The sequence below is a fragment of the Aotus nancymaae genome, unplaced genomic scaffold, assembly GCF_030222135.1.
Source record: "Aotus nancymaae isolate 86718 unplaced genomic scaffold, 86718_ANA_hifiasm-v0.15.2.pri h1tg000010l, whole genome shotgun sequence".
NCBI classification, from domain to species: domain Eukaryota; kingdom Metazoa; phylum Chordata; class Mammalia; order Primates; family Aotidae; genus Aotus; species Aotus nancymaae.
In genome coordinates, this window is record NW_026988421.1 from 16,627,169 (window position 1) to 16,652,531 (window position 25,363).

Consider the following 25,363-nt stretch of genomic DNA (forward strand, 5'->3'; position numbering starts at 1 on the left):
TCAGCTGGACAGAACATAATGACTCACTACAATGGATTTCAGGTTACTGAATTGTGAGTCAGTCCCTGTTGCAGCCAAACCATTCAGCAGATGGTAGCCCATCCAAACATGATCAGCATTGTGAGGCTGATGGAAATGCCATGGTTATCAACTGTATCCTCAGACAAAACCCTGTGGGAGCATTATTCTGAAATAGTGACTAACCACAGACTCTAGATAGGGGATACATTTATACTCAGATTATACTAACCACCATAAATTAAGGCAATGCCGGCCTGGCACAGTGGCTCACGCCTGTAATCTCAGCACTTTGGGAGGCTGAGGTGGGCAGATCACGAGGGCAGAAGTTTAAGACCATCCTGACCAATATGGTGAAACCCTGTCTCTACTAAAAATACAAAAATTAGCTGGGCATGGTGGCGGGTGCCTGTAGTCCCAGCTACTTGGGAGGTTGAGGCAGGAGAATCACTTGAACCCAGGAGGCAGAGGTTGCAGTGAGTCAAAATCGCGCCACTGCACTCGAGCCTGGATGACAGAGTGAGACTCTGTCTTAAAAAAAAAAAAAATAAAAATAAGGCAATGCCTACCTTTAATTCAGCCCTCTATCTATGGTCATCTTTCTCATGTGAAAACATCCAACTGACAAGAGGCATGGGCATTGCCCACTGCGTGTGTGTGTGTGTGTGTGTGTGTGTGTGTGTGTGTGTGTGTATTTCTCATGCAAGTCTGACATGAGTCCTCTTTCCCAGGCATCTCTCCTGGTTGGCTCCTCTCCAAGCAGCTACTCAGGAATCCAGGCTCCTTTCATTTTGTGGGTCCACCTTCCTCTTGGTCCTCAAAATGTTCTCCATTCAGCAGGAAGACAGAGAAAGAGCATGATGATTGTGCTTGGGAAGGATTTATGGGCGAGGCCTAGAATATTCTTCACTTCTATTGCTTTCTAACTTAAGCTCTTAAAAGGCAGTTTTCTTTGCAGTGCTCCATAAAGTTAAAAAATGTCAACAAGAGCTGACAATTCCTAGAATTACCAGTCTTGCCTATAATATATATATATATTGACATTTGCTCAGTTAAAAATTCATTTACTTTTTTCAACCCATGAGTATTTACTGTGGATCCACTGGATGGAAGACAGTGAAATGGATACAAGGAAATATAACCATGTTCCCACCCTACAGAACTCCCAGTCTAGTTGAAGAAATGGGATCTACAAGACGGCAAGTCAATAGGAATGCAAGGATGCAACTGACAGGAATTCGGAGGAGCAGATTCATTGTGGGGCGGAGCTGTCAGGAAACAGGCTTCAGAGGCGAACGAGCTTATAAATGGGGTCTTGGTGAATCAGCTGATCAGGAGAGGAGGAGGCCATTCTGATTACAGGAAGGGGCTCAAGCAAAGACACAGGTGAGCAATGCAGCCTGTGTTCTGGAGCTAGTGAGCAGAACTTGGCTTGGGCAATGGCTTTATCAAAGAAAAACAGAGCATACCAACATGGATGAATCATGGAAGAGGAAGATTACACCAGCGTCAGTGACTGCCAGGCACCCCCTAACTCCTCTCACACCCTGCTGAATCACACATTAGACACCGAAGACCACCAACCCGATTCTGATTCCCACTAATACTGTTTCCTTCACCAAAGAGCTCTGGTGTCTAAAAAGAGCGTTCCTCCAGAGCTCCTGGCAGGGCAGAATGGCTCCCATTTCTAAAGGATAATATTAGCACTGACATTCCACTTTGTGCCAGACACTTCACACACCTGTTACTGAATGCAATCCTTACAACCATGGTAAAAGGTACTAATACCACCCACATTTAACAAACGAGGAAAACTCCACTCAAAGAATACTGATAATAACTGCTAAAATCTCCTGGGCACTTAGCATGTGGCAGGCGCTGTGCTCAACCTATGTTTATCTATATATGCTTAGCATATTCTCATATGATTCTCGCCATAGCTCTCTGGAATGGGGAGTCCAGAGAAGGGTCTAATGTTATGCTGCTCCTGAGTGGTGAAGGCAGGACTTGAACCCAGGGCCCTCCACTTCGAAAGCGCAAGTTCTTAAACTCATCAAGGCACCTGACTCTCCTCTGGCTAGCGGAGTCAGAACTAGCATTGAAGCCCAGTCTGGCTGATTTTGAAGCCAATGCTCTTTCCTCTCCAGGGGTCAGCTAAATCTGACCTGCTGCCAATTTTCGTCAAGTTTTATTGGAAAACAGCCACACCCACTGATTTGTGTACTGTCTACACAGAGACCATTGACCTGAAAAGACTTAAAATTATTTATTATACAATCTTTTACTGAAAAAGCTTGCTCACCCCTGTTCTAAATTATCCTGCCTAAATGCTCACAAAACTCTCTTCTCATCCAAAGCCAAGGTGCTTCCATGGCCTTGAAGCAACCTGTGCCTCTACCCACTGGCCAGTGAGCCCTGTGGCCTCCTGGCTGTGTTCTTGGATCCTCGGGTTCTCAACCAGTCCTTGCCTTCTCTCCCCAAAGACTCCCCTCCCTTGTGGCCCACCTGATCATTACCACTCCCCTCCTACAGGTTCACAGCTTCAGGAGTGAAAAGAAAAAGCACTTGTTCCCACACTCTGTTCTGTTTCTCATAGGGGTCTGCCCTTGGCCCCTTCAGAGTTAAACTGTTTTTCCTTTCCACCTACCACCTGCAGGGCAAGGCTTGGGTTCTATCCAGATTTTATTTTCTTTTTCAGACGGAGTCTTACTCTGTCACCCAGGATGGAGTGCAGTGGCACATTCTCAGCTCACTGCAACCTCCGCCTCGTGGATTTAAGCAATTCTCCTGCCTCAGCCTCCCAAGTAGCTGGGATTACAAGCACCTGCAATGAAGCCCTGTTAATTTTTGTATTTTTAGTAGAGATGGGGTTTCACCACGTTGGCCAGGCTGGTCTCGAATGCCTGACCTCAGGTGATCCGCCCACCTTGGCCTCCCAAAGTGCTGGGATTACAGGTGTGAGCCACCATGGCTGGCCTATCCAGATTTTCTAATGGTTCTGGGCCTCCCTCTTCACGACCATCAGCCTGTGGTTACAGAGAAAGTAAGTTTCAGGGACATGAGAGCCCAGCTATCCACTGCACAAGCCTGCCAGTGTTTACCCTTCACCTTGCTCAGCACAGTGACACCGATGCTGTCACCCTCTCTACCTCAGCACCCTGTGAAGGCTTCCCCACAAGAACACTGTCTGCTGGCTTGAGACCAAGGTAAGGTGAGATTCCTCATGGCTTGACCTCTGAGAAGTGAAAAGAAATCCCTTCACTTCCTCCAGGGAGCATTTCTGCCTGAGAGTCTATTCAGAGCTCATGGTCTACTTCCAGATAGGAAGGCTCTGAGGCCAGAGTCTCACCAGGATTTTTCTAATTTGTCTCAAATTGGACTAAACTAGGTTGCAAGACTACTGTCTTGGGGGGGTTATGATTGCCATGCATGAATTGTTGGGGGGAGGGAGGACTAGAATCAAAACATTTTGCTATCAGTGCAGCCAAGTAATTAAGAACATGAGCTCCAGAGTTGAAGGGGCCCAAATATTAGTTCTGCAATATCTTAGCAGATAAACTTGGAAAAGTTACTTGACCTGAGTCCCAGTATCCTTCCATGTTAAAAGAGGAAAGAAATAGTATTGTAAGAGGATTAAATGCTGGGTCCAGCACCTCTGAGGACCTAGTGGGTGGCTGTTACCAAAATGAACCCACAGCAGCCTACTGTAAAGAAGTTTATCTTTTGAGTCTAGTCTCAAATTCTAGCACTCTTAAAAATCTCTCAGAAACAGATTTTCAGGTCCTATTCCCTGACAATCTGTAACCTGGCCCGAGAATCTAGATTTCAAACCAGCACTCCCTCCCCACCTCACCTCCCTGCAAGTCATTCTGATGTCAGTAAGTCATGAAACAGACTGAAAAATAGTTCCTAAGAAGCCAGGCATAGGGGCTCATGCCTGTAATCTCAGCATTTTGGGAGGCCGAGGAGGGTGGATCACCCGAGGTCAGGAGTTCAAGACAAGCCTGGCCAACGTGGCAAAACCTCATGTCGACTAAAAATAATAATAATTTTAAAAATTAGCTGGGTGTGGTGGTAGAGGCCTGTAATTTTGGTTATCGGGAGGCTGACGCAGAAGAATCGCTTGAACAAGGGAGGCAGAGGTTGCAGTGAGCCGAGATCGTGCCATTGCACTCCAGCCTGGGTGACAAGAGCGAAACTCCATCTCAAAAAAAAAAGGAGGAGAGGGGAAGAAAACCCACTGTAGATATAACTTTTTTTTTTTTTTTCAGCAATAGACAAAAATCCTGGAATTAACCTAAATGTTACCTTTTAGGAGAATGATAAAATATATTTTGATAGCTGAACTTGGATTATTAAATAATCATTAAAAAGGAGCAATGCGAAAAATAATGTAGCTTTTTGTAAAAGCACATACCAAATAATATTGAGAAAAAAAGTACAAAATACTTTGTAATTCTAACTAGCCTAAAAGCCATATTAAAAGGTTAATGTGGTTTGAAAGGGGCCTGGGAAGGCTATAAAGGATTTGGTACTAAGGTAAAGTGGGGACGAAGCTATGGAGAGAGTCCGAAACATTCAGTCACAGGAAACCCGGGGTTGTGTTCCTGTGAGATTAACGAAATGAGCAAGCCTGGGCAGCCAGCGGCCGGGAGCTCTGTGCATTCAGGAACCAATCACCAGCCAGGTCTTATCTTGATTTTATGTCATCATGGGGTGCAATGCTGGAAGGTTTGACTGTAATATTTTTTAAACTTCTTGCAAAGTAACAATAATGTGGTTGTCAGAGTAGTTTCTTAGCTACCTCAAAACACACTTTTGGGAGACTGCCTTGGTCTAGAAAGTCAGTGTCTTGGGTTTGGGTCGAGCTGCCCTCATCAGTCCAGCTTCCAACATTCCACTGTCGCTTGCTCGAGGGGATGGATACCCCATTCTCCGTGATGTGATTATTACTCATTGCACGCCTGTATCAAAACATCTCGTGTACTCCAAAAGTATATACACCTACTATGTACCTATGAAAGTTTAAAATTTAAAAACAAAACTTCACTGTAGAAAAAGAAGAAAGTGCCCTGGAGAGGTCATCACTCCCATTTGGCCCATGTTCCTCCGTTCTGATTCATAACAGCCTGTCTTCATTTTTAGTGTCCTCAGCGACCCCACAACTCGGGCCAAAAATCCGCACCTCCTTTCCTTGTTTGTTGTCACTTACAGTTGTCCTGGGATACATAAGTGCTAACCATACACAGCCCCAGAAGAGCTGACCTGGTTCAGACACCTAAGAAGTCTTCATTCTCCACCCCCAGTGTCCTCAATCTTAGTGTGTGTCTGCATTTCATGTCATAAATAATGCTCTCAAGCCCTTAGAGAGCTCTCAAGCCCTCGACTAATTATCTGGGGGGAGGGTGTGGGAGAGGGAGCATGGTGAGAGGTGGGAAAGGACAGCTGGGCGGGGCCTACTGAATTGTCAGTGTAACCCGCTGATCCTGGCCAGGGCACCTGTTTCTTCTCAACCTCAGTATCCTCCTCTGTAAAATAAGGAGATGGAATACATACTAGATGATCTCTAATGCTCCTTGGTCCTTTTTGGACCAACTCTTTGAGATTTGATTAGTTTTTCAGACAAGAGCAGAGCTGAATTCTTTGAGTCAAAGTCACCCAAATGGTCTTTGACTTTGAGCCCTAAACTTAACCAGCCTTTTTCTTCTGAAAATGCATACTGCATGTAATGGGTAAAGTTTTTTTTAAAAACTACCTTATTGATACAACTTATATAACATAAAATTCACACTTTTAAAGTGTACAATTCAGTGATATTTAGTATATTCACAAAGCTGTGCACTCATCACCACTACCCAAGACCAAGGCATATTCTTTACCCCAAAAAGCAGCCCTGTGCCCATTAACAGCCATTCCTCATTCCCTTCAGCCCTTGGCAATGACTCATCTACTTTTTATATTCATGGATTTGCCTATTCTACACACTTCATAAAAAACAGAATCATATAGTATGTGTCCTTTCATGCCTGGCTTCTTTCACTTAGCATAGTGTTTTCAAGATTCCTCCATGCTGTAGAGTGAATCAGTACTTCATTCATTCTTACTGCTGAGTAGTATTCCATTGTTTGGATATACCACATTTTGTCTATACATATCAGTTGGACATTTTGTATTATTTTCATTTTGGAGCTGCTATAAATAACACAGGTATGAACATTAACATCCAAGTGTTTTTGTGTGCACATGTTTTTAATTCTTCTGAAGTGGAACTGCAGGGTCATATGCTAAGTCTATGTTTAACATTTCGAGGAACTGCCAAACTTTTTTTCCAACGTGGCAGGCATCACCGTACAATCCCACAAGCAACAGATGAGGGCTCTGCTTTTTCCACAGCCTTATTAACGCTTGTTTTTGTCAGTCTTTGAGCCATCCTAGTGGCTATGATATGGCAGCCCACTGAGGTTCTGATCTGCATTTCCTTAATAGTTAATGATGTTGACAATTTTTTTGTGTACTAATTTACCATTTGTCTATCTTCTTTGGAAAAATGTCTATTTACAAGGTGTTTTTGTGAGGTGATGAAAGTGTTCAAAAATTAATTATGATAAAAGTTGCTTAACTCTATAAATATACTCAAAACCACTGAATTGTACACATTTAATGTGTTAACCTTATGGTATATAAAATATATCTCCATAAAGCTGTTTTTAAAAAGTTAGTGTGGATAACAGTCATAGGGAAAGGTGGGGAGTCTTTTAAAAGTGCAGATTCCTGGCTGGGCACGGTGGCTCACACCTGTAATCCCAGCACTTTGAGAGGGCAAGGCAGGTGGATTGCTTGAGCTCAGTTCAGGACCAGCCTGGGCAACATGGCAAAACCCCATCTCTACAAAAAATAGAAAAATTAGCCCAGTGTGGTGGTGCATGCCTGTAGTCCTAGCTACTTGGGAGGCTGAGGTAGGAGGATGGCTTGAGCCTGGGAGATGAAGGTTGCAGTGAGTCAAGACAGCACCACTGCACTCCAGCCTGGGCAACAGAGTGAGACTGTTTCAAAAAAAAAAAAAAGCACATATTCCTAAATATACCAAGAGCAGAGAATGATTCCACAAACCTGGGAGGAAGCACCTGCACTGTGTGTCTTGGTCAAAGATATGGAGCAAGGCTGAGACCATTCTCTGTAAGAAACAAATTACTGGAGGCCCCAAGGGCACAAAGGCTCCTGGGAAGAAGAAAAGGCAGATGTGCACTCATATATTTTTTAAACACATATTAATGAGCTCTTTCCTTCTGTACTTTCTTGCATGATGACTTGCCCCTTAATCTGTTCAAGGGCAGAGGAAGGGGCTGGGATAGATAGTCTCTGGTAAAAGTCCGTGAGGGTTCCTAGGACATTCTTGAGGCCTGCAGGGCTCCCAGAGTCCCTCCTGTACCCATTGTGGGGCCTCAGGCTTCTTGAGGGCACTGGTAGACCTACAGAGGCCGGCAACTGGGAAAAGGCCCTCAGAGCCCAGGGCCTTTGCAATGGGAGGAGACAGTCATAAATGGCTGTGAACATGGACTTTGGAGGACTTCAGTGGATGCTAGTACAAGGGGCAGCAGGAGCCCAGAGTGAATCCAGAGACCAGAGTGGCAAGGGGCAAATCAGTCATTTTTCTGTGAGAACTTGGAACATTACGTATGTGTGTGTATACATATACACATGTGTAAATATGTGCATATGTATATATGCATATATCTATGTATCACATGCATATTTATGTGTATACATAATATATAAAATATTTATACACAAAATATAGTGTATAAAAACATGAGTGCATACACACATCATATTCAGATGATCACATCAACTTATAATGTGGGTAAACATATGACTATACATATATTTAGGAGGTGATACTGTTTGGATGTCTGTCCCCTCCAAATCTCATATTGAACTGTAATCCCTCCTACCAGGCCCCACACCTACCAGACCTGGGGCCTGGTGGGACATGTCTGGATCATAGGGGTAAATCCCTCATGAATGGCTTGGCACCATCCCCTTGGTGATGAGTGAATTCACATAAGAGCCGGGTGTTCTAAAATGTGTGGCCCCTCCTCCTCTCTCTTGCTCCTGCTCTCATCATGTGATACACCTGCTCCCCCTTTGCCTTCCACCATGACTGGAAGCTTCCTGAGGTCCTTACTAGGAGCAGATGTCGGTGCTATGCTTCCTGTACAGCCTGCAGATAAGCCAACAAAAGTTCTTTTCTTCATAATTTACTCAGCCTCAGGTTTTTCTTTATAGCAATGCAAGAACAGACTAACACATTAGGTGTGTATATGTATGAGCACATAACCAGATATTCACAATTTTTAAAGCACTCTCAAAAACAAAGGGGCACTTACTCTTTTTAGACCACAAAAACGAGGCTCAGAGAAGTGTGGCGAACTGTCCAGCTGCAGTGGTCACAAGGGACAGAAACGGGACTAAGACTCAGTGTTCTTCCTGTCCCTCCAGGCTCTAAACCCTATTCGTGACCTTCAACAGCACTTTCTCCTGGGTAATTGACAACTATACATCACAGCAGCAATTTTTTTGCTTGCATTTAAATTTCCACCTGGGACATTATCATGCAATAAGGAGGGACAGCCTTGAGAATGGAATTCGCATGACCCTCTGTGCCCAGCTGGGCTCCTGAAAGCAGCCCACGGTCCTCTCTGTGAGCCCAGAGCAGGGCCAAACCCTTCAAGGGAGCGATTTTAAGAGTAGCTGGCCTCACTGTAACCACAGCAGTATCTGATCATACATACTTGAAAACCATCCTCTTGATTTTTGCCTTCACTTCCTGTTGGGTTGAAAATGAATCCAAGGGGAATTCCAGATGAGGAGTTGAACTGAACTGGAATGCTCCCACTCTGACCTGTAGGAGGAGACAGGGGGTTCAGGGCCCTGAGACTGGGGTTCAGTCAAAAACATTCCAAAGAGGAAAGAAGGGGCAGGAAAGGTTAACAACCCTGCCTCCTACCCACTCAACACACACCAGTGCCAGAGCTTTCTCCAGCTCCCTAGAAGAAGGCTCCAAAGACCCATTTGAAGAATCTGGGGAAAAAATGCCAAATCTGTTTGTGTTCTGCACTGACAACTCCCAGTTCAATCTTCTTGACTTACCTCCCACTAGGCAGCTGAACATTCTGACAGCTTTCTCAGCTGAGTTTGTGCATCTTTAGGGCAGGGTCTCTGCTCACTTTTACCAACTGCCTCCCAGCTGCCAGTGCTGTCTTCAGCAGTTTCATGCACTATCTCATTTAATCTACAGAGACACTATTAACACCCACATTATGGTTAAAGAAACCCCAATGTGGAGGATTGGCCCAAGGCAAGGGCTTACGTGCCCAGGGCTAGTAAGAAAGGCAGCCAGGTCATTGGACTTTGTGCCTGTGGTCTTCCCTAAGACCCAGTTATACCTCCTGCCTTCTCAGCAGCCAGCACAGGCCAGCAGCAAAACGCTCACTGACCCAACTGGGGCTGCTGCAGAAGCTAACCACAGCCCCCATCACTGGTAATCCATCACTGACCACAGCCACCCACGACCCGGTCCTTCACTGGGTGGTCAGACCCACCAGGTCTGCTCCTGCCAAGCTAGAGAAAGGCCAGGTCTCTAGACCACAGTCAGACTGGGGGTACAATCAGCATCCACAACTGAGACAACCAGTATTGGGGTTGAAGTTCTTCTGTAATGAAGGAGTGAGAACACTGGTGAATCCACAGAGACTGAGTGTCCTAATCGAGGAAGCCATAGGAGATCCAATGCCTTGCAAAACTGGAGAAAAGACACTGAGGAAAGTTGCTCTCTGGATCCTTAAGTCACCAGCATGTCTTGAGCAGAGAAGGCTATAAATTTTCAGGTTTCCTCCCGAGGCCTCAAGCCCTGCACCGAATCCTTGGTTCTCCAAAACCCCTGGAGAAATGACATTCTCTGTTACTATTCTCAAAACAAACCCTAGTTCTGGCCAAGACTGCAAATGGGCCAAGTGAGTCATGTTTAAGCAATGATGCTGCCTTCTGCTCCCCACTGGAATTCCCTCACTGCCGTTCCCTTGACAGGCCTTGGACTTGGGAGATGATGGAAATGCCCTGTCATACCAGGCCAGCTGCATCTGCTCCGGATCTGCAGGGTGGGGTTCCCTTTTGCACCCAGGATGATCTGGGGAGAAGCTGGTGGGTACTGTAAGCAGGAAGAAATGTCAGTCTTCAGTGGGCATGTCGGGGAGATGGACACAGGAAAATAAAGCCACATCTCAGGAAGAAGCTTCTGGAAAGGAGCGCTTCCTAGATTTTCCTTGAGGTTAGTGTGTGATTAAAAAGGGGCATCTCGAACCAGGGAGAAAAGATGATCTAGTCAGTCAATGATATTGGGACAACTGGAGAGCAATCTACAAAAAAATAAAGGATAAACTACAAATGAATTCAAGATTTTGGTGTGAAAATCTAAATATGAAAGTTCTAGAAAAACTCAGGAGAATTTCTAAAATTTCAATGTGTAAAAGACCTTACTTTCTATTACTTAAAATCCAGAAGCCGCCGGGTGTGGTGGCGCATGCCTGTAATCCCAGCACTTTGGGAGGCCAAGGCGGGTGGATCACGAGGGTCAGGAGTTCAAGACCAGCCTGGCCAATATGGTGAAACCCCTTCTCTATTAAAAAAAAATTTAAAAATCCAGAAGCCATGAAGGAAAGATAAATGTGACTGTATGAAAAAAAAACAACCCAACAACTTGTGCAGGACAAAACATACCTTAATGGAATGAAAAAAAAAGGCAAAATGGAAAATCTATGTGCAATTCATGTTAAAGGGTTAGCTTCCTCAATATATAAAAGAGTATCTGGGAATCAACATATAAAAAACCAACAATCCAACAGAAAATGGACGAAGGATATAAATAGAGATCACAGAACAGGAAATACAAAATAACTCTTAAATTGAAAGATACTTGGCCTCACCATAATAAAATAGCATTCTTCCCCATCTGTTTAGCAAAAAAACCAACTACAATATTTACAGGTTTAAACAAGTGTTCTCAAACATTGCTTGTAGAAATGTAAATTGGTACAGCATCCATGGAGGGCAATTTGTTAATATTTATTGAAAGTTTAAAATGCACAGAGCTACTGGAAATTTATCCTACTTCCACAAGTGAAATGATGTTATTTACAAGAGCACAGTATATTTGTAACAGCAACCATCCATCAATAGAGGTTAATTATACCTTGATAAATCCTTATGATAAAACATTTTAATGAGCTGTAAAAAAGTTATGCCTGTGTATACAGATATCAAGAAAATGTGAGGAGGAAAAAGGCGTGAGAGAACAATGTGTCTAGCAGGCTATCCTTTGTATAATAAGGGAGAAAGAAGAATATATATTCTTCTTGCCTGTATTTGCACAAAGTGATTCTGGAAGGGACTCAGGAAAACAAGTTGAGGGACTGGGCAAATGGAAGATGTGTGGGCGAGAGGGAGACTTTTCACTGTACATCTTTTTATTGAACCCATGTGAATGAATGAATTAGTTGAAAAAAATAACGTCCCCTGAGACCAACAGCTGGGTGTATTTACTTGGGTTAAACAGGAAGAATATAACTTCAAAACAAGAAGGAAGCAGCTTAAGTCAGTAGTTAAGGCATTTTGTTTAATTGGTGGTTTGGGAACCAAATAGTTGCCTTTTATCTTTAGTTTACTGTATACTCAGAAACAGGTCCGCCCAGCTGCCTCACCACGCTGTAATCACTCTGCCCCAGTCATTACATTAGAGCCAGAAAGTGAAGTTCTTAGCTTTTAAGTGTTAAGAGGAAGACTTCAGATACCTTAAATCTACTTCAACAACAGAGCATCCGTAAAAGTCTTAATTTACAGCTACTTGACATTTCTTCTTGAAAACTAAAGTTAAAGACAGTAAAACAGCACAAATCAAATCCCTCATACACGGAGACAACAAAAATACAAAAACCGCAGCAGCAAAAGCATAAAACCTGCAGCCACAAGTCAGACTGACCCACCTTAAATCACCATCATGCAAAATCCCTTCTGCAGCATGCCAAGGGCTCCACTTGACCTTGGAAGTCAAGACACTAACTCACTCACCCAAGCAAACACTCAATTCCTCTGCTTCCCAAGTCTTGCTGCGAGCAAGTTTTTCTCAAGTTAAGCCCAAATCTAACTCCCTGAACACCCAGATTCTACTCTTAAAAAACAGAGCCATTGTCCTCTCTCTTTCACATGAAAATGATAATCAGTTTCCCTCATTTATAGAAGTTTCCAGGCCTCTGGCTGTCCTGGCTCCCTCTCATGGGCACTGACTGTTTTGCTCATGTCTAACCAAAAAATCAGCCCCCAGGACTCAATGACCCTTTCTACCTGTGGTCCAGCAACGTCCCGGTTAAATTCCCTGAACTCTGGGATCTGCTCCCAACAGCATCAGCCAGGAAATTTCTTGTCACGGTTTTCTTACACCACTCCCTCCACACACACATACAATGCCACACTGCTGGCCATTTGCTATGTGATAGCAGGGTGTGAATGCTGAGGGTCAAGACAAATGGCCTAATGGAGCAAGTCCTGGGCCGAGGGTCAAAAGCCCCAGTTCTTCCATACTTAACTCTCTCCTGAGGTTGCTGTGTGACCCTCGGCCGTCACTTAGCTTCTCTGAGCCTATTCCTTCATCTGTGAAACAGGCACTAATTATCCATAGGACTCTTCATTCCCAACTTGCCAACCCCAGGGTCTCCAGGCTACTCATTTCAGGACACGCTGCATCAATGCCAAGTTCAACAGTGTTTAATCTTTATACTACCTCCTTCATGAATAACTAGTGATGCTTTATAAGGTAGACTTTTAAAAGCAGGATTCTGTGCAGAGGATGGTGGGGAAATGGCATTTCTTGGCCCTGGCCCTTTTAGGGTCTATGCTGGGTTAACATCATGGTTAGAAAACTTCTGGGCTGCTTGTGCCTAGCTTGAATGATGGCTGCTTTGGTATCTTCAGAAGCAAGATGGTCTCAGGTCCAGGAGTGTGCTCCAGCTCCCAAAATGACACAGCATTCTGCAGAAAATCTGGCCCTCATGAAAAGCCACTTATGCTCCTAAATCCTAGAGGTTTTACTAGGATTAATCTAGGAACGTTATCTTGGAAAACCACTTCCTTCCTCAACCTGTATGCAACTGGTCTCTAATGCAAGTAATTACAGCTTTTCCGGACTACAAGTTTCTCAATTTTTTTTTTTTTTTTGAGACGGAGTTTCGCTCTTGTTACCCAGGCTGCAGTGCAATGGCGCGATCTCGACTCACAGCAACCTCTGCCTCCTGGGTTCAGGCAATTCTCCTGCCTCAGCCTCCTGAGTAGCTGGGATTACAGGCACGCGCCACCATGCCCAGCTAATTTTTTGTATTTTTAGTAGAGACGGGGTTTCACCATGTTGACCAGGATGGTCTCGATCTCTTCACCTCGTGATCCACCCACCTCGGCCTCCCAAAGTGCTGGGATTACAGGCTTGAGCCACCGCGCCCGGCCAAGTTTCTCAATTTTTAAGTTGACTTTTGGGTAAGTTCATGTGATTCAAAATCCAGAAAATATTTAAGTTTGTATTGATGAGTCTTTTCTGGCCTTGTGCCCTATCAACTCACTTCCTAACCTCCCCATCAATGAAAAGCACTGTTTTCAGCCTCTTGAAAATCCATCCAAAGTGTACAAGAAAATACAAAGATAGATTTTCATTCATCCCTCCTTATCTTTTACATAGAAAGTAACATGTTATACACACCATTTGCACCTTACTTTGTCATTTCATTTGTTCTGGTGTTTTTCCATATCAGAGAGCTTCCTCACTCACTTTCTGGAATTGCCTAGTGTTTCAATATATGCATGCATCATAATGGATTTATCTGTCCCTCCTCAATGTACATCTGGATTGCCTGAAATCTTTCTTTTTTTTTTTTTGATACAGAGTCTCACTTTGTCTCCAGGTTGGAGTGCAGTGGTGTGGTCTCGACTCACTGCAACCTCTGCCTCCAGGGTTCAAGCAATTCTCCTGCCTCAGCCTCCCGAGTAGCTGGGACTACAGGAGCGCGCCACCACGCCCAGCTAAATTTTTGTGTTTTTTAGTAGAGACAGGGTTTCACCACGTTGGCCCTGATGGTTTCAATCTCTTGACCGCGTGATCCGCCTGCTTCGGCCTCCCAAAGTGCTGGGATTACAGGCATGAGCCACCGCGCCCAACCTGCCTGAAATCTTTTATAGTTACACACATAATGCTGCAATGAATAACTCTATATGGGTACTATTTTGCATGGGCGTGAATATTTGTAGAATAAATTCCTTTATGTAGAATTGCTGGGTTAAAGGGTCCAAGCCTTTGTAACTGGGATGAATACTACTGGATTCCCCCCAGAGGCTGCACCATTTCACACTCCACCAGCAGTGTATGGGAACACCAGTTTTTTCAAGATTTGCCAATGAAGCATGGCACCAAATTTAGGATTTTTTTGCTAACCCAGTAGGCAAAAAAATTGTACCTTAGGCAGGGGGTTTGCTGACGCTCTGAGTGAGTGAGGTTCGGCTTCTTTTTGTATGCCTAAAGGCCTTGCGTGTTGCATTTTCTGGGAACTGCCTGTGTTCCTTGCCCATTTTTCTATTGGATTGTTCAAAAAAATGCCCCTTTCAGAAATGAAAGCCACAGCTACCACTCTCTGCTATATTTAAGACTTACTATTTGAAGAACAAGAAATGAGAACATTGGCTGGATTCATCCAGGCAGGAGTAGTTCCTCTCACGTGCAAGAGAGTGTAGGAGCTGTGCTTCATATTCGGTCTGCTGAGGTAGTAATAGCTTTAGTCTGCTTAGCATGCTTTCCCTTTCTCATTGCTCTGCAAACACAAACTCTCTTTCTAGAGGAAAGTCTAATCCACTCCCTACCCCAAAAACATGGCGGAGCTCTTAAGGTCTGGCCAGAAACTCTCTTCCCTCTGACTGCTGTGATTGGTCAGTGGATTATCATGTGACCTAGGCCTGTCCAATCAGAACCCTCCCTAGGACTTTGGCCAGCTCTATAGAGAAAGAAGTCTCCTAATTTTTACTGGGGTCACTAGCTTGAAGAACAACTTGGCTACATCAAGAAAACCTGGCTGGGAAGGAAGTCAACCAAAAGAAAACAAAATTGAGAGATGGGAAAAAAGAGAAGGATGTCTCATAGCCTCAACTCAGCCCTTGGATCCCACCATGCCTGGAACCAGGATTCAGCCCCTTGGTCTTCCCAGCTCCACAAGCCAGTAGATGCCTCTTCTGCTTGAGAACGGGTTTCAGAAGACGCCCTACACAAACACCAACGAGACTTGCACTCACCCTCTCGGGGCTGATGTCCAGAGCGTCACAGACTGTGATGGCAAAGTGCTTGGACCTTTCAAAGCTCCCTTTCCCGATGCTGTGAGACCCATCTAGCAGAAACAGGATGTCCACTGCAGCTGAGCACCACATCACTAGGGAGAGTGGGACAGACAGGTGACAACCAGCAGCAAATGAGTCTCACTCCTGAAGCAGAGTGAAGGCAGAAACAACCTTGTGGTGGGCCGGGCTGCTGCCCCTCTTAGCATGAAAGGGGAGAACTAACCTGCAGAAGGCGGCCTTCCTCTGAGACAGGAGGCACATGCACCATGGATGTGATACTCACAAATGGACCCTTACATGAAAGCCCTTGTATTATAATAATGGAAGAACCTAGTTCAACACCAATTAAACTCTATGAGGGGGTCTACAGGGCCAGTGAGCAGCACTGAAAAGGCTTGGTCCCAGGCCTCAAGGGGCCACAATCTAGTGTGGACACAGGCACCCCGATATGTGAGACCATGTTACCCAAGAGTTCAGTAGCAGTGCTGGCAGCCACGTTCAGGGATACTGATTAGAGTGGAAGAGGAAGGAACATGGTGGGAAATGGGCATGGCAGGTAGCCAGCCGGTTATCTGGTGAGCAGATAACAGAAATCCTTGAGATATAGGCCAAGTAATTCAATAATAAGAACTTACTGAGGTTGGGCATGGTGGCTCACACCCAGAATCTCAGCACTTTGGGAAGGAAGGAGGGTAAATTGGTTGAGTTCTGGAGTTCTAGATCAGCCTGGGTAACATGGCGAAACCCTGTCTCTACTAAAAATACAAAAATCCATAGTGGTGCATGCCTATGGCCCCAGCTACTTGGGAGGCTGAGGATGAGGCAGGAGGATGGCTTGAGCCCAGGAGGTTTAAGGCTGCAGTGAGCTGAGTTTGTGCCATTGCACTCCAGCCTGGGTGACAAGAGGTAGACTCTGTCTTTAAAAAAAAAAAAAAAAAAAGACTGACTGAGGTGTTTTTGTTTTTGAGATGGAGTTTCCCTCTTGTTGCCCAGGCTAGAGTCCAATGGCGCAATCTTGGCTCACTGCAACCTCTGCCTCCTGGGTTCAAGAGATTCTCCTGCCTCAGCCTCCCGAGTAGCTGGGATTACAGGCGCCCCATTTTGTTTTTAAATCAAGGAGAGTAACTTGGTCAGGCCCCTGTTTGGGGAAAATGACTCTGGCCACAGCATGAAAGAAAGATGGGAGAGGGGCAGAAACTCTTTGGGGGAACACAGTTCTCCTCCAGTCCATCACACAGAGGCCTGAGTGGGCATCTGGAGCGTGAGGAAGAACCTGGGCTTACTTTTGCTGGCAGCTGAAATCTTCCCAATGGTTTCTCTGTTTACGTGGACTTCCTGGAGAGATAGAGATGGAGGCACTGGGAGAGAAAACACCAGAAGCAACCATTAAAATGCTGAGAGGGGAGGGGGCTCAATCTCTGTTAAGTGACCAGACTGAACAGGTAACAGGAGAGAAACCTAGAATGTGAGGGAGCGATGATTCTTGCTTCTCAAAAATTACCAGACAGATAACACAAAGAAACCCCCCAGGTCCCCCACTTCTGTGAGTTATCTTTGTATTTAAATGCAGGTAGTTCAAAGACAAAGAGTGAAAATAACACACAGTGGGACTCTCAAAATTTTTGTCCCTGGTCAGGTGCAGTAACCAGAGTCCCTGGGAGGGCAGCTCCTTGCACTACGTCTAGGCACACCCTTGGAAGCTCCCTCACTATCCCCACCTGCCAGGCCCTGCAGGAAAGACATCTCACTGCCTTAAAAATTGACCTTCATGGCCAGGCCTGGTGGACAGACTCCAGAGACTTCATTCATTTAGTCTTTACTAAAAATACAAAAATTAGTTGGGCGTGGTGGCACACGCCTATAGGCCCACCTACTCAGGAGGCTGAGACAGGAGAATTGCTTGAACCCAGGAGGTAGAGGTTGCAGTGAGCTGAGATCGCACCATTGCACTCCAGCGAACTGTGCCTCTCCGCACCCTGTGCTCAGCTGTCATGGCAGGCGCCAGGCTTCAGGTGAGCCCACCTTGAGCCTGGGTGACATCCCCAGTGCTCCCTGTGAAATGTCCTCAGGACTGCAGAGGCTCCCCACTGGACAGGGAGCTGCTTCATGTGTGACTGCTGCTGCCTTTTCCACTCAAGTCAGCAGCCCCCTCTAAAGACCAGCTGCCTGGGCTCTGGAACTTTTTTTTTCCTTTTTTTTTTTTTTTTGAGACGAAGTTTTGCTCTGTCACCCAGGCTGGAGAGCAGACAGGGTTTCACCATGTTGGCCAGGATGGTCTCGATCTCTTGACTTCATGATCCGCCCACCTCAGCCTCCCAAAGTGATGGGATTACTGGCATGAGCCACCACACCCAGCCAGGGATAGAACTTTAATCTGTAGGATGAGTGATGCTACTGAGCAGGCGGCATTGAGACTCACTAACCTAGTCAAATTCTTTCATATTACAGACGTGACAGCCAAGTCTTAGAGGGAATTTCCATACATTCTTATCTTTCCAGAGAAGCTGAGCAGTAAGGTAAGGCCAACCCAGGAGTAGAAAGAACTGGGTGTTAGTCCCAGCTCTGCTACATGGCTATGTGACCTTGGGCAAGTCACAAGGCCTCTCTGGAACTCCCCTGCCTCGTCTGTACAACCCAAGGATGATCAGATCAAGTGCACGTGACCGCGATCGGGAGGCTGGACAGGGCCACAGAAGGCAAAGGTCCATGATCAGCTGGAACAGAACCTGCACTGTGCCTGGAACTCCAGAAACGTCATTCAGGCCCTGATCCCAAACACATCTCACCACTCCCCAACCCCTTGGCCACGAAGCTATTGTGTTACACTTTTCATCCACCCCACCTGGCTTAGAGACAGAGGGAAACAGGTGGACTGGGCAGCCAGGCTGGAGCCACAAGCTCTCAACTTCCACCAGCCTTTCTGATCCCTGCTAGGTTCCAGGAAACAGGCAGGTGTTAACAGTAGCAAGTTCAGCAGAAAACAAATACCTACTCACAGAAACATAGACCAGGGAGGAATAGCAAGAAAGAATCCCGGAGGCCACTGTGTCACCCCTCAACTTTGCAGAAGAGGATCCCAAGCCTCAGAAGTCCACCTCTTCTTACTTGTAAGACAGAAATCTGCAGACACACATCAATTCCTTCCTACCTTCTCATATTTCAAAGAGGCAAGAACTTGAAAGGAACAAAGTAGGAAGTAAAAAGAAAATTTATTTGCTCCATTATTCATTCATTAATCTACTTCTGGAGCATAAACCATGAGCCACGTCCAGTGCAGGCCCTGAGATAATACAGTGGTGAGTAAAGAATGTTAAAGAATGTACAGTCTCTTTCCTTGAGGAGCTTACATCTTACGGAAAAGATGTCATTTTTTAAAATGCACACAAAACTCCTTTCTGTTAACTGCTACAGAGCAGGGGCTACAGGAGGTTTGAAGAGGGGGATGTGGCCCGATCCAGGAGGTCCTGGGGGAATTGTGCTGGGGCCAAAGGATGGGGAGGAGTTTGCCGGGGTGGCTTGCTGGGACGAGGGGGTGATCCAAGCAAAGGAGCACCATAATTCAGAATCTCTTTGGTGGGGAGCAAGGATGCAGGGCAGGACTGGAAGGAGAGTGGGGGTCGTGGTGCAAAGGGCACAGGGAGGGACCCCCAGAGCAGACTCATGACGGCCACAGAATAAGATGAGATAAAACCTCTTAAGAGCCACAGAAAGTCACTGAAAAGTTTTAGTTGGAGGTGAAGAGAGGTCCAGACGTGATCCAATTTGCATTTTGAAGTGGTCACTATAAAGACATGGAATCAACCTAAATGCCCATCAATGACAGACTGGATAAAGAATATGTGTTACATATACACCGTGGAATACCATGCGGTCATAAAAAGGAACAAGATCACATATCCTTTGCAGGGACATGGGTGGAGCTAGAAGCCATTCTCCTTAGCAAACTGACGCAGGAACAGAAAACCAGACACTGCATGTTCTCACTTGTAAGTGGGAGCTGAGCAGTGAGAACACAGGGACACAGGGAGGGGAACACCACACACTGGGGCCTGTCAAGGAGTGGGGTGGGGGGGGGGAGAGCACCAGGATAAATAGCTAATCCATGCTGGGCTCAATACCTAAGTGATGGGTTGATAGGTGCAGCAAACTACCATGGCACACATTTACCTATGTAATGAACCTGCACATCCTGCACATGTACCCTGGAACTTCAAAATAAACATAAAGAAAGGAATGGCCGCTGCATGGAGGATGATTTGGAGGAGGACCAGGGACCCAGGGAGACCAGGCAGGAGGCCACTGAAGTGGTCCAAGCACAGCATGCCATGGCTTAGACTAGGGAGATGGCCACAGAGGGGAGAGATGCAGGTGGATTCAAGAGAACTTTAGAATTGAAAATCAACAGGATTTGAAACCAGCAATCCTACCCCCACCCGAGTACTTCCCCACCACCAATAAAAACATCTTACCTCTGAAAAACAGGAAAATACAGATGATTTCCAGCAACAGGAAAGGGGGCATGTTGATGTAACTACAGGTCAAGAAAAGAAAGGATCAGCAATTAGTTCTGTGAATACCCCAAGTCACACCACCAAGCAAGATGCCAACTCAGCCTTTTCCAGGTCACAGATATGATCCTAGAGGCCCTCACCACAGTAACTACAGTGGTCTGGAAAAGACTACAGTTCCCAAAGCCATGTGAGACTTTACTCCAATTACTTTCGTTTTAATGAGTCTAACATCTAATGTTAGTTTTAACGAATCCAACATCTAATGTTAGATTTAACCAATCTAACATCTTCCCCAGGACACCTCTCTCACCCACCCCCAAATGCACCCCAGCCCTCCACAACAGGACCCGGGAAGGTTTGCTCTCCTGCTCTCCCCAAAGTTAAGAGGCCCCAGTCTTGGCTCTGCCTGGGCAATCTGCATTTTGAAATGGCCACTGTAAAGACATGGAATCAACCTAAATGCCCATCAATGACAGACTGGCTAAAGAACATGTGGTACATATATACCGTGGAATACTATGTGGCCACGTGACCCTGGGCTAAGTCAGTCCTCTCAGGGTCTCCATTTCTTCATGAGGAGTTAGAATTCAACAGGATGAAGATCTGATTTTCAATGTCCTCATGTTCTGAAACCTTCTAATGAGGTTAACAAACCTTTCCCTAGCTAACAAGACAACATCTGAAGAAAGCCTGTACTATCTACAAATAATCTAAATTATCTACTAATTATCTAAATTATTCATCAATTATAATCTGGCTGAATTTTTTTTTTTTTTTTTTTGAGATGAAGTGACACTTTGTAGCCCAAGCTGGAGTGCAGTGATGCGATCTTGGCTAACTGCAACCTCCACCTCCTGGGCTCAAGCGATTCTTGTGCCTCAGCCTCCTGAGTAGCTGGGACTACAGGCACATACCACCATGCCTGGCTAAGGAAAATTATCTTTTAAGAAGTTTTTGGTTTTTTTTAAATGTAGGCCGGAGAGCCTACATAAGCCCAGGGGCCCTAGTCCTCATTCTGGTGCCCTGTGACCTTGAGAGAGGCTGTGGTTCCTCCCTTAAAAAGTGAAGAAAATGGCCCCAATACTGCTAAACTGTCTTATGGTTTTAAAAGTCCCATTGGATCCCCTCCATCATGGACCTATGTTTAGACCTCAAGATACATCCAGCTCTGTGGATTTTTTTTTAGACATACTTATTTACTTCTGTGGATTTCTATTTAAAGACATACTTATTTATTTGCATGTTTAAACACATGCCATGACTCCAATGTTTAAAAAAAAATAACCCCTTAACAGCCTCTGAGACACATAGTCTCTTCTGTATCTCAAGCAAGTCCCTAAATAGAGGTAGAGCACGTGTTCCTATTTTACACACTTTCATACGGGAGGTAAGTGGTTAAGGAGGACTAGAAACCCAACCAGGTCTACCAGGATGCTGGACAGACACAGAGCATTCCTATGGGAATGCCACCAGAGGAAAAAATACAAGTCTGTACAAAAATCTTTATTTTCATACTTAAGAAGAATCACATACCCATTCCAACAGCTTTACTAGGCTTGGCCAACCCAGTAAGTTACACATGCACTCAAGTACCTGGAAGGTTATTGCACAGCTCCTTAACCGATCGAGTCGGGGCAAAGTGGTCACTTTCCCCACAGCCAGACTCTGGATTTGTCTCCTGTGAGAACACCATGCCTGGCACGGGCAGGGGGGCAGCTGTAATGAAACCTTGCCTCCAGATTACAAACCAGTATAAGTAGCACAATTCTCATGGCTATGTTTACTTCAGAGTGTCATGTTTGGTGATGTGGAGCTTTCTGAATAGAGAGGTTGAGGCACTGCCAGGTGCACAGTAGAACAAATGTTTCCTGTAGCGCTCTACACTGAGGGCAGCAGTCAATGGTAAAATAAATGTCAGTAGCTCATTCCTGACAGGTTACACAGCAGCCTTGGCTCAAGGATTCCTCCCCATGCACAATACCTAAGACTGTGGGCTAGGTGATTCTTTGTTTTGGCAATTGGATGGTTTTGATGAATTTGCTGTGATCCAGGGGTGTTCAAGTACTTCTCTGAACACTGGCTCTTATTGCCCAGGCTGGAGTGCAATGGTGCGGACTCAGCTCACTGCAACCTCCACCTCCTGGGTTCAAGCAATTCTTCTGTCTCAGCCTTCCCAGTAGCTGAGATTACAGGCATGCACCACCACATCTGGCTAATTTTTGTATTTTTAGTAGAGATGAGGCTTCACCATGTTGGTCAGGCTGGTCTCAAACTCCTGATCTCAAGTGATCCACCTGACTCAGCCTCCCAAAGTGCTGGGATTACAGGCATGAGCCACCATGCCAGGCCTAACCCATGATATTCTTTTGTAGGTCTCTTGGTATGTATTTGCCTCAAAAGGAGGCTTCCTGACTAAAAATTCATAGCAAAGAACTCCAAAGCTCCAGAGATCTACCTTCTCCTCATGCATCCAACCTTCAATCATCTCACGGGGCAAGTAGTCCAGGGTGCCACAGAGAGTGGTCCTCCTGGAGGATGGAGCATATACTGACCACCCAATATTCTCAGACTGTATGGTTATTTTCATGATGCCACCAGATGCTACCTAATTCTAGAATATGCACCACTTGGAAGAGTCTATAGAGATCCTTGGATTTCAAAGAAATCCTGAAACAAACTATTATAAAACAAATGTCCCCGCCAGCTGAGAGTCTTTGTGCAGGGTCTTCCTGCTTCAAATCTCTGAAGATTAAGATTTTATGATGGCAATCATGTCTTGATTTCCTGATTTTAGTATCAATAAACTGTATACTTGCTTTAAATTCATATTAGCAATAAATGTTAAAAAAAAACACCTGGCATGTGTCTATAAACAAGAGTGCTATTAAAATGCCCATGAACCTATAGTTTGCCTGTAATATATCTTCAGAAGTAGCAGTAAAAGCTCAAAGGAATGTATTATTGAAAGTGACAGAAATGCCTAAAATCCCCTAAAGGTACAGAGGACACCTTCCAAATCTCTAAAAAGATCAGGATCTTTTAAATTCTATGCATCTGCAAAGCAACTGATATTCTTCACCCCTTCTTTGATTTTGGAATGTAGAACCTAACCTCACCACTGAAGGGAAGCACAGTACCTCTAATCCAGCCTCTGTTTAATTCAGGCAGTTTTGTTTCATTTATTAAAAAACAGACTCCTGAGCAATAGAGGCAGTTCGTTTTACAGCTATCTCAACGTGCTTTACTTGGGATGAGGCAGGTGGCAGAGAGGGGCTAGAGAGACTATATAACCTAGTGGTGGGAAGAACTCCAACCTGGGAGTCAGTCACACTGATTCTACCACTTACTAGCTGTGTAACCATAGGCAAGTTAAGTTACTCACCCTGTCCAAACCTCAGTTTTGTCTTCTATAAACAAGGTTCTGAGAATTCAAGGAAGCAGTTAACATAGCACCTGGTTTGTGGTACCTCCCAAAAAAAAAAGAATGACTAAGAGGCTCAAGCCTTTCCCTGATCTAAGTGAAAATCAGACACCCAACATGGCAAGAGCCAGGAAGTCAGGAGCTCTCCAGACACGATCAAAGGGAGAAAGGTGGTGGGGAGAATACTGGCCAGCAGCACCCACTTCCTGCTAGCTTCCAGCCCTGCGCATGCCAGCAAGAAAGGACTCACGATTTCCCTTTCCCCTAAGAACATGGGTTTTTTTCCCCGTTTTACTCCACACCACAGAGGCAGAACAAGCCCCCACTTGCCGCCTGGGAGTCAGGCAGGGGCGAGGTAGCGAGGATGCGGTGAAGAGCTTCTCAATGCTGTCTCTAGTTCCTGTGTTCAGGATGATTTTCTGGAGTTACAGCTTCTGACCCTCAGAATGACCCTGAGATTGAGGCTCAGGCCTGGTAATTGTTTATACAATAAAGATCCTAGCAGCCACCTCCCCAGGCTGCTATGTGAGGATCATGTGGAAGGAAGTGCAGAAGGTTCCTACCACATGGGAAGGCACCCAGTAAACACAGGCCCCTTCCCTCCATGCTATGAGACCAACATAAACAGCTTCATCTTGCTTCACTATGTGCCTCTGCTTGCCCAGCTGAATGGTTTTCCAGAGTTGCCCAAGTTTCTGCTCATTAAAAGAGATAGTATGTTGGCAATCTGCAGATGCACCCAGCATGTCAAATGCCTTCTCCTAGCTGTTTGGATCAATCAGATGGTGTTGTCTCTGTAACCTCCGCAGCGCCTCCCTCTCCTGTGTCCCTCAACACAATCCCTATTGTCACACAGCCCACGCCGAAACTGCCCGGTGATATGTTTGTCTTGACTGCCAGGTGGCAAATGCCTGAGACTACGGACTGTATCTTAGTCTCTGCTGGAGCTCCAGAGACCTGTCTGTGCCTGGTGTATTGTAGAGGAAGTCCTTGCTTGGTGGATAAACAAAGCACCAGAATGCCTCCTGTAGGAGGGCTAGAGGGATCCTTCCAGGGGCATCACTGCACTCGCTGTGTTCACTGCATTCTTTTTTTTTTTTTTTAACCAAGATGAATGAAACAAATGCTACTGCAATGCTGGTGAAGTACTGTTTGCACTCTTTCCCAACCAGTCATCTCAAATATGTAGCTCATTCCCTTCTCATATCTAAATTTTCCTACAATACTAACTTGACCTCCAAAATACAGCCCTACACCTGGAAAGCTTTTTTTTTTTAAAGGATGAATTCCACAGTAAAAATCAACAGCTTCTGCCATGTAGTGAGCATTTCTTGTGTGCCTGCCGCCAGCTTCTACCTTCCGTGTCTTCTCTCCTGATCCTCGCAACTAGCCAGGGAGGGTGTATTATCCCCATTTCGCAGGTGAGAAAGCTGAGACATGGAGAATGAAGTATTTTGCCCAAGCTTACACAGCTCACCAGTGGATCAGATTCCATTCTGACCTCCCAGCATCACCTTCCCAGTTCTGGGGAAAGCAGCCTCAGAATGTTCAACAAGGGAGAGGTGTTGGGGCTGCCGGTAAGAGGTGACACTTTGGCAGAAGTCCAGGCTCCAGAAAACAGGCCATGAACTAGGGGCAGTAACAGAAGCACAGAAGCATAATTTTAAAAATCTGTCACCCTGAATCCCATCTGTTGGCAATTCCACACACCTACCCCGGACCCAGCTAATACCTACCAGCAACTCCCAGGCTCCATCCAGCACGAGGTGAGATTTACCAGGGCCCTCTGCCTTCCTACAAAGTAGTTGGGAGTGATCTGCAAGCCTGGGGCTGGAACAGACCACTCATTCCCAGGTACACCTCGCCAAGCCTTTTCCATTACAGCACCTCGCTCATCACGTTGTTCCCTTCTGTTCCATTACTCATGCTAATCCCATGTGTTCTTCCTGGCTTCTGTGTTCTCCCTGGCTTCTGTGTTCTCATCCATGGATTTAGA

The 25,363-nt window shown here is 45.5% G+C and overlaps 1 protein-coding gene across 3 annotated transcripts in view; it reads right to left on the reverse strand.

Moving 5' to 3' along the window:
* The window catches only part of VWA2 (von Willebrand factor A domain containing 2), a 52,408-nt gene that overhangs the window by 21,993 nt on the left and 5,052 nt on the right, over positions 1 to 25,363 (reverse strand). For all 3 annotated transcript variants that reach the window (XM_064373816.1, XM_012448026.3, XM_064373817.1), the window contains exons 2-5: positions 19,905 to 19,966; positions 16,719 to 16,793; positions 15,394 to 15,527; positions 8,811 to 8,920 (exon numbers count right to left, since the gene is read on the reverse strand). In XM_064373816.1, coding sequence (XP_064229886.1) covers positions 8,811 to 8,920; positions 15,394 to 15,527; positions 16,719 to 16,793; positions 19,905 to 19,956 — 371 coding nt within the window. In that variant the 5' untranslated portion in view covers positions 19,957 to 19,966. The remainder of the gene's footprint in view (positions 1 to 8,810; positions 8,921 to 15,393; positions 15,528 to 16,718; positions 16,794 to 19,904; positions 19,967 to 25,363) is intronic.